This window comes from Salvelinus sp. IW2-2015, linkage group LG2, assembly GCF_002910315.2.
Source record: "Salvelinus sp. IW2-2015 linkage group LG2, ASM291031v2, whole genome shotgun sequence".
NCBI classification, from domain to species: domain Eukaryota; kingdom Metazoa; phylum Chordata; class Actinopteri; order Salmoniformes; family Salmonidae; genus Salvelinus; species Salvelinus sp. IW2-2015.
In genome coordinates this window covers 42,998,331-43,008,493 of record NC_036839.1, presented here as the reverse complement: position 1 = coordinate 43,008,493, position 10,163 = coordinate 42,998,331, and the positions used below count along the sequence as shown (strand labels likewise).

The window sequence follows — 10,163 nt, the reverse complement described above, 5'->3', positions numbered from 1 at the left end:
TAATATACTAATATAATATAAAATAATATTGGTGAATAATATTAAATAATAGTAATACATATAATAGTATTAGTAGTTATACTTAAGAGTAATTAATTATAATATACATAACAGTAATATAATACTAGTAATATAATATAGTAATAATATAATAAGTAGTTAATATAATGTACTAATATAAAGTAGTAAATATATGCTAATAATATAAATAAATAATAGTGGCAGTATATAGTAGTAATATAAGATAGCTAATTTAATATAGTAACAGAATAGTTAGTAAATATAATAGTAATAATATAAATTAGTAATTAATAGTTGTTAAATAATTAGTAATAATATACATAGTATTGTAATAAATATAATAATATAATTGTAATTAATATAATTGTAATACTATAATAGTAGTAATAAATAGTAGTAATAAAATAGTAGCAATATAATAGTAGCAATATAATAGAAGAATATAAATTGTAATAATATAATCAGTAGTAATATAATAGTAGCAATATAAGAGTAATAATATAATTGTAATGAAATAATTGTAATAATATAATAGTAGTAATATTAATAGGAGTAAGATAACAGTAGTATTTATAATAGTAGTTAATATAATAGTAGCAATATAATAGTAATAATATAATTGTAATAATTAATTTTAATAAATTATAATAGTAGTAATATAATAGTAGTGAATATATAGTAGCAATAATAATAGTAGCAATATAATAGAATAAATAGAAAGAGTAGCAATATCAATAGAAGTAATATAAATAGAAGTAATATAATAGAAGAATATAATAGTAGTAATATAATAGTAATAATATAATGTAGTAATATAATAGAAGTAATAGAATAGAAGTAGATAATAGTAGTAATATAATAGTAAGGAATATTATTATACTGTGAAGTAGCTGAGAATGGTTATTCAAGAGAACACCTGATTCACGGTCGAGGGTAGACGATCTCAACAGACACACACATAAACACACACCCGCAAGGTGGCGAGGGTGAGTTTGAGACAGAGACAGGGCGAATGACATGGAACAAAGCTCTCCTGCCTGGGTAATTAGGTAGGAAAGGTTCCAGGGATGCAGACAGGTCCCACTGAGAGAAATGTGTGGTGAGATCATCACAGCGAAGCAAATTTTCCTCCTTGGCAGCCAAGAAAACACACACACGGTGCGCACACACACACACACACACACAACACACACCACATGGCACAAATTAGAGCCACAATAGACTAAATATTTAGTACTCTTCACACACGGCTTTGCCCTCCTTGCGCTACGATGGCAAGTATGCATACGATACACACACACACACACACACCACACACACACACACACACCACACACACACAACACACACACACACACACACACACACACACACACCACACACACACACACACACACACACACACACACACACACACAAACCACACAGACATAAATAGTGTGGCTGTTGTAAAAAGCTGCGATGGCATTAGATTTTCTGTTTGGAATCTGACCTCTACTCATGCTACTGGGCATGGCTGTTCTAAACTGAAGACACTTCAGATAGAACTTCAGGAGGGAGAACTACAGCCTGAACAGTCTTCAGCACTTACTTTATAGCTTCCAATAGACTGCTATCATCATTATTAACTCTGAGTGGACTGAGCAGCATAGAGTTGTACAAAGATGATGATGATGAGGATAATGTTGATGATGATGATGATAATGTTGATGTCTTGATGATGATGATGGTGTTGATGATGATGTATTTATGATGATAATGTTGCTGTTGATGATCATGTTGATGTTTTGATGWTGATGATAATGTTGATGTCTTGATTATGATGATTATGTTGATGTATTGATGACGATGATAATGATAGCTTAATGATGATGATGATGATGTTGATATATTGATGATGATGATTATGTTGATGTCTTAATGATGAGCAGGGTTAATCAGAGTTTATCAAGGTGTATCAGGGTTTATCAAGGATTATCAAGGTGTATCAGGGTGTATCAAGGATTATCAAGGTGTATCAAGGTGTATCAAGGACTATCAAGGTGTATCAGGGTTTGTCAAGGTGTATCAAGGTGTATCAAGGTGTATCAAGGTGTATCAGGGTGTATCAAGGTGTATCAAGGTGTATCAGGGTGTATCAGGGGTTATCAAGGTGTATCAGGGTTTATCAAGGTGTATCAAGGTTTATCAAGGTGTATCAAGGTTTATCAAGGTGTATCAAGGTGTATCAGGGTGTATCAAGGTGTATCAAGGTGTATCAGGGTGTATCAGGGTGTATCAGGGTGTATCATGGTTTATCAAGGTGTATCAAGGATTATCAATGCGTATCAGGGTTTATCAAGGTGTATCAATAATTATGAAGTTGTATCAGGGTCTACCAAGGTCTATCAGGGTCTATCAAGGTGTATCATGGTCAATCAGGGTGTATCAGAGTTGATCAAGATGAATCAGGGTGCATCATGGATTATCAGGGTGTATCAAGTGGTGCGTCAAGGTTGTATCAGGGTGTATCAGGGTGTATCAAATGTTATATTCAAGGTGTGACAATGTTGTCTTGTACACATGGGAAGGAGAAGCAGTATGTTTGTTCCTCTGTGGTTCTTTCTTCTGTTCACAGTTAAAGCCATTTTCCCTAAGCGATGTAAATGTAGGAGATCGCTAGGTAAGATGGGGTCTTCAGTGGAGCTCAAACTGAAGAAATATGTAGTTAAAAACATAGTAAGGAAATGTCAGTACACTGTACATGAACAGGATTACATTGTGCGGATACAAAGTCTGTGTGTGTGTGTGTGTGTGTGTGTGTGTGTGTATGTAAGTGTGTGTGTGTGTGTGTGTGTGCGTGCGTGCGTGCAATCTCATTGGTACCCTGCTCCAGATCAGATACTATTGAGCACCTCTCACTTTCCAGCCAGGTCACCCTTGATACAAGTCCGTATTCAACGTCCTTCCATGTCTAAAGACGTCGGGAGAGGATGTGGAAACCGGCCACTAGGGGCAACAGTGAGCGCTGTTACCTTCAAGAATAATTTATATGCCTCTGATTCCAAAGATTGCAAGTTGGAATCCAGTGCTAAAGTTTTTTTGAGATGTATTGTTTTAAACCTATCCGAAACAAACCTTACCTTAACATTTTTTAGTTAATATCTAACCTTAAGATTCTGGAGTTAATGCCTAAACTTCATATATATTGTTTTACCAGGTAAGTTGACTGAAAACACATTCTCAATTACATCAACAACCTGGCAAATAGTTACAGGTGAGAGAAGAGGGGGGATGAATGAGCCAATTGTAAGCTGGGGATGATTAGGTGACCGTGATGGTATGAGGGCCAGATTGGGAATTTAGTCAGGACACCAGGGTTACAGTCCCCATGAGGACTCTATTAGTACCCAGAGGAGTTCATTGACACCCATTTTAACATCCCTTATGAAAGACAAGCACCCTACACAAGCAATGTCCCCATATCTACCACCCTGGAGAATTAGGAGATTTTTTAGATCAGAGGAAAGGTCCTTCTACTGGCCCTCCAACACCACTTCCAGCAGCATCTAGTCTCCCATCCAGGGACTGATCAAGCCCTCTCTGTCTCTGTCTCTTCTCGTCTCTGTCTTCTCTCTGCTCTGTCTCTGTCTCTTCTCGTCTCTCTGTCTCTGCTGTCTCTGTCTGTCTGTCTCGTCGTCTCTCTCTCTCTCTCTCTCTCTCTCTCTCTCTCTTCTTCTCTTTCTCTCTCTCTCTGTCTCTCTTTCTCTCTCTCTCTCCTCTCTCGTCTCTCTCTCATTATTTTTCCTTCTCATTCTTTCCCCATTGCAGGGTGTGGTTTTTCCTTTCACAGTAACAGCTTGTTTCTATTCCTAGCGTTAACTCTGATAGCTAGTAAAGTGCAGTCATTGAACCTAGTTACAAGAAGTAAAAGTGGCTAATTTTCATGGGTGGGTGAGAGGTGAAGGCTGTGTAGTGTGTGTGTTGAGTATGATTTGTTGTTCCTTGTGTCTGTGCGAACATGCATTTGTTGCTAAAGAGAGGGAAACAGAGGGAGAGAGAAGGGTATGTCACTTAGTCAAACGCATACCGTGGTGTGTGCGGCTATCCGTCTCCCCACACATACACCGACACAGAGACTGTTGTGAGAGTTCAAGGACTTAAGAGCAGGAGCTCACTCAGAGTAGCTCAGACAGGCAGCTATTCACCACTAGTCCACAACAACAGCAGCAGCAGCTCTCACCACACAATTAGCCTCCTGAGCCAAGAGAACTCCCCCCTATTCAGCCCCGCAATGTTCCACTCCAGGGGTTCCGCTTTGGGGTAGCACCTGGGCGTTTCTCTGATTCCTCTGGACTATACCAACTGCTGTTTTCACACAGGTAGGGAGCTCCTTTCACGCTATCTGTTTTGTGCTTTTTGAATACCTTCTACTATGTAAGCTCCAAAACCCACTGAAAGTAAGATCCAAAATGTAAAAGTAATTTCATTCCCAAGTGCTTTGCCATGTGTTCTTCGCATTAATACTGGTTATTCAGTGATGCTGTATTGAGCTACAACCGGTTGATTTACTATGATGCCGGTTATGGATTACATTTGGATCTGTTGCCGTTGTGTCACATTTGGATCTGTGCTCGTTGTGGTCACATTTGGATCTGTTGCTGGTTGTGTCACATTTGGATCTGTTGCTGGTTGTGTCACATTTGGATCTGTTGCTCGTTGTGTCACATATTGATCTGTTGCTCGTTGTGTCACATTTGGATCTGTTGCTCGTTGTGTACATTTGGATCTGTTGCCATGTTGTGTCACATTTGGATCTGTTGCTCGTTGTGTCACATTTGGATCTGTTGCCATGTTGTGTCACATTTGGATCTTTTGCCGGTGTGGTCACATTGGATGCTGTTGCCATGTTGTGTCACATGTGGATCTGTTGCCATGTTGTGTCACATGTGGATCTGTTGCCATGTTGTGTCACATGTGATCTGTTGCCATGTTGTGTCACATGTGGATCTGTTGCCATGTGTTGTGTCACATTTGGATCTGTTGCCATGTTGTGTCACATTGGATCTGTTTCCATGTGTGTCACATTTGGATCTGTTTCAGTTGTGTCACATTTGGATCTGTTGCCATGTTGTGTCACATGTGGATCTGTTGCCATGTTGTGTCACATTTGTATCTGTTGCCATGTTGTGTCACATTTGGATCTGTTTCCATGTTGTGTCACTTTGGATCTGTTGCCATGTTGTGTCACAATTGGATCTGTTGCCATGTTGTGTTCACATTTGGATTTTGGTTGCTGGTTGTGTCACATTTGGATTCTGTTGCTTGGTTGTTCACATTTTGGATCTGTTGCTGGTTGTGTCACATTTGGATCTGTTTCCAGTTGTGTCACATTTGGATCTGTTGCCATGTTGTGTCACATTTGGATCTTTTGCTGGTTGTGTCACATTTTGATCTCTGTAGTGTCTTTGTAGGGTAGAAGATGTGTCATCTCTGTAGTGTCTTTGCTTATTTCTCTGGAACCTTCCAGACTCTCAGTAAAGGAACCCGGGTGGGGTTGTCCGGGGCAACGGAGGCCAGAGTAGACAAGGAGGGAAAGGCTCACTTTTTCCAAGCAATGTTGATATTTAAAGGAAATCCTGGACTGTAGGTCATTACGTAGCTCTTTCCTGCAGTCAAATGACCTAGTYGCCTCATGGGTGGAATGTTATTCATATTTTTATATTTTCATAATTAATAAATAAATACAAATTTAAATACTGCTGAAAATCCGGTGTTTCTGTGCTAAACAGTTTTGTTATATTTCAATCTTCTGTGATGTATATAAAGTGTAATATTGGTATGCAAACWCAAAATTGAATACATTTCAWCTCTATATCGGATGATGGTACAGATGTCGCATGGTACAGATGTCTTCTTTTTTTAAGCCCATAACCATTTGTGTGAGGCGTATACTTTTGTTTCAAAGTAGATTTGTTTAAGACTACCAACAAACACTGTGTGAACCTGATTTAGCCCACTGCAGTAAAAGGTTAAAGGAAGTCRTGGTCTGTGGGCCGTTGCGTAGCCCTTTCCACTCACAGACCGTCATCCCGTATACAGATTGAAATGGCAGATTTTGTCATTGATAAGCGCCTAAATTGGAACCGCAGTGGCTATACAGTGACATGCTTTACATGATGTCAAAGCTCTGGCTCTGCACTTCACAGCTCTGAATGGGTTTTGACTGACAGCTAATCTGAATATGAGCACTGCACGCAACAATTGGGCAACTTTTGCAAATGTTTTGTTGTCTGAGGTCAACGCTGTAAATCAAAAAGGAGTCGATGTGTTCTGAAAGATGAGACGTTAAAGATTCAAATAAATATCGCTTTGATCTCGTACKAGCAAACCACACACCCATGAGTCAATGTTCACCTCACAMTTCCATATTTGAAAACAGTATCAACATTTATAATCGCTATGTTTGATCCACAGTTAGAAGAATGACATGGGTTTTTCTCCACGTTGTCCAGAACAGAATGAGCTTCCGTTTGTCGTATTGTGAAGAAAATGTGCCTTGCAACACGCACTTGAATGCACTCCATTCTATTCACACCAAAATTACAATATGTTTGTCTGAAGTGCCCTCTGAAAACCTAACACTGGAATGTCATATTTTATAACGTTTAGCTAGTCATGTTGGCAATAGAATATGCTTTCAAATGATGCCCACCTGACTCAGATTTTGATTTATAATGGAATGTTTTTGGATTGCGTAAACAACAAATGCAATTGTMTGAGGGTGGGGACGCAGGGCTGTGTTACGAACAYAAAAACTGCAAGTATGCTTGCTTCAGGTCCTTAATGGCAAAGCTAGGAGACCTCAAAAAAGCACTTTATAGTAGGAAGCTTTTTCCTTGAGTTATAAAAGTTCATTGACATTTCTTAGGAACTGTGTACAGTTTGGAGAGGTGTGTTGCCACTTGGAGACACCAGTTAGACCTCTCACTCAAACCCTTGTAATAATTTGATCTTATCTTGTAATTACTCTGAAATGTCAAGGAGTTTTCTTATTATGTTACTGAATGTATCCAGACTATTTTCAGATTTCGTTATTGACAAATGCTGTGAAAAGTACAGTAACTGTAAAACGCATATAATATCAACAGTGTAATGTTTGGATTCATTCTTCTGTCATGTGAACTGTTGTGTCCTCACCTTTGGTCTGATCAGGTAACCCTGGAGAGAGGGCTTGGTAACCCTGCAGAGAGGGCTGGGTAACCCTGCAGAGAGGGCTGGGTAACCCTGCAGAGAGGGCTGGGTAACCCTGCAGAGAGGGCTGGGTAACCCTGCAGAGAGGGCTGGGTAACCCTGCAGTGAGGGCTGGGTACACTGCAGAGAGGGCTTGGTAACCCTGCAGAYAGGGCTGGBTAACCCTGCAGTGAGGGCTGGGTAACCCTGCAGAGAGGGCTGGGTCACCCCACAGATAGATTCAAATGTCAAACAAGGGCATCGTGGACCTCATGAGGTGACCTTTGGCAGCTGGCAGGAAATGGCTTCAAAGGTCACAGGGTCAAAGATCATGTCACAGGAGTAGGTATAAGTTGCCCTTAACCACTGATTCAGGGTCAGATGTTTCCTCATACCACTGGTATTTAAGGTTAGACACTAGATCTGTTAAAGGAAACAAAAATAAGGTTAAATAACCTCACAGATAAGCTAAACAACAACAGAGCCAGTTTATGGACTCCTAGCATTCAAGTCACAGAGAGGCATTCACAGAAGGTTTTCTGAAGGATTGTTATGTTGACCGTTTTCTTTTTTTAGAAAGTGTAGCGTTGTGGTGTCTCTCTTGCCGTGATGTGTGTTTTGTCCTATTTWTTTTWTTTTTTATTCCCAGCCCCCGTCCCCGCAGGAGGCCTTTTGCCTTTTGGTAGGCCATCATTGTAAATAAGAATTTCTTCTTAATTGACTTGCCTAGTTAAATAAAGGTTAAATATGTTTTTTTTATTAAAAATACTGTACAGTCTTCTCCATCTCTTTGTAACCACCCCCTCCCTCTCCATGTCTTTCTCTCCCCAGACGTCATACACACCCAGGGCCCTCTGGACGGCAGCCCCTATGCTAAAGTCCGCAAGAAGGAGTCCATCGAGGACGCGGTCACTGCCAACGACCTCTTGCCCACCGCCACCGAACACGTCCTACCGACAGTTGACCACGCCCTGTCGGTGAGCAGCGACTCCGGCAACTCCACGGCCTCCATCAAGACCGACCGCACTGATGAGCCAGCCCCAGCAGCAGCAGCCCCGCCAGTGAGCCAGCCGCCAGCGGCCCAGGAAGAGGCCCCCGTCTCGGGCACGGTCCTGGCCGTCCAGCCCATCAGTCCCCAGGAGAAGCAGGAGCTGGAGCAGCTGCTCAGTGGCCTGGAGGGCCCCATGCATTGCCAGGGCTACCTGTCCTCCCCGTCGGGCGGAGGGATGGGGTTAGGACTAGGGGGAGGGGGAATACTACACCTGGTGCCCGCCCAAGTTCATGTGAATGGCCACAACAGCAGCATGGACAGAGAAACAGATATTCTGGATGATGAGGTGGAACTGCCCACCAGCCAGGAAGGTAACAGCATGGATAGCTTGGGCACTCTGTCTTCCCTGGAAGGGAGAGCCACGCCAGCAGACCTCTACTACCAGGCTGAGACGGTTATCAACGGGCAGGACAAGGTCCCCTATCTAGAGAGGAGCATCCCAGACGGGCCCCCGGAAAACATTGTCATCAATGTCGCAATAGGCTCACATGATGTGGCTGCCCAGGTTCCCGTCACCTTAGTGCGTAGCCTCTGCTCAGCTCAGGATGGGACAGGTGAGTCAGTTCCCCCCGCGAGCGATTACATTATCAGCAAGAATGGAAACGTGTATCGCTCACAGTCATTCGGTGCAGAGCAGAATCCCCTCCCCCGAGCGCCAGCACGTAACACCAGCAGTCGTAACGCCGTCCAACGTGGGCTCAACGTGTGGCAGCAATATGGCGTCCCAGAAGAGCCGGTGATGGACGGGGTGTATTTTGGCTCTCCTCCACCCTCCATGCCTCTACAGAGCCACCACAGCATGCCCCACTTCCCCCACCAGCAGACTGCCTCACAGCAGGAGATTGAGCAGTCCATTGAGGCCCTCAACCTGCTGATGCTGGACCTGGACCCCGGCCGCCCGTTGGGGCAGGTTCCGAAGTCCCAGAGTGCCCCGGGGGAGAACAAGGAAGTGGTGACCACACAACCATCATTTTCCCAGTCCCAGGCCAGGCCCTCCTACCAGGCTGACTCAGCTATCTCGGGAAGCCCTGTGCCCAGCCTAGCTCAGGTCATGCTGAGGTCCTCCCCTTTCCAGCCGTCTACGTCTCCAGAGCCCTCTACCATCCAGAGACCAACAGCCATCTACCAGCCTGGTCCCTCTGTAGCCCCCATCCCTGGCTTCCCCACTGAACCTTCCAGCCAAGGGGCAGCCAGAACCAGGTCTCCCACCCAGGTCCCCAGTAGCGTGGGCCAGCTGCAGCTGAAACCCATCAACATGTACKCCCCCAGCACCGTGTTCCCGTCCCTGTCCCCGGAGCTCCAGGAGCCCCAACAGAGCCCTAGTGCCAAGTCCTCATCACCCAATCCCAGAGATGCAGAGCCTGATGAAGTGTTCAACGTGGAGGGCCTAGTTGCCCAGCGTGTGTCAGGTAAGACTGCAGAACTCATGTGTTGTCATTGGCATATACAGTAGGTGTGATTTCATAAACAAAGGAAACAGGGAGGTGATATTCAAGTCGAGGATACATTAGGTGTGATTTCATAAACAAAGGAAACAGGAAGTGATATTCAAGTCGAGGACACATTAGGGTGTTAAAAGAGAGAAACAAACTATTTCCATGAATATGTATGAGACGCTAACAGAGGACATGGTAATAGTTTTCTCCTGAAACTGTGCACTTATGACACTTTCTTTCCTTTACAGTTTGTTTGTAAAAAAAAACATTTTTTTACCGCACAAAGAGATGAACAGAAAACATGTCTCGGTACAACATGTATCTGTAAAAACCCCAGAGTACCCCTCAGAATATCCAATGGGAGGTCAGCTTGACAGCTTGATGCGCCTCGTTGGTGTTGATATAAGCCCTGTGAGGTCACAATGCTACGGCTCAATGCTACG

At 43.0% G+C, this 10,163-nt stretch overlaps 1 protein-coding gene across 1 annotated transcript in view; it reads left to right on the top strand.

The window, feature by feature from the left end:
• The window catches only part of LOC111971969 (tensin-1-like), a 108,908-nt gene that overhangs the window by 76,619 nt on the left and 22,126 nt on the right, over positions 1–10,163 (top strand). Inside the window, 1 exon segment of the mRNA XM_070446442.1 lies at positions 8,065–9,693. Coding sequence (XP_070302543.1) covers positions 8,065–9,693 — 1,629 coding nt within the window.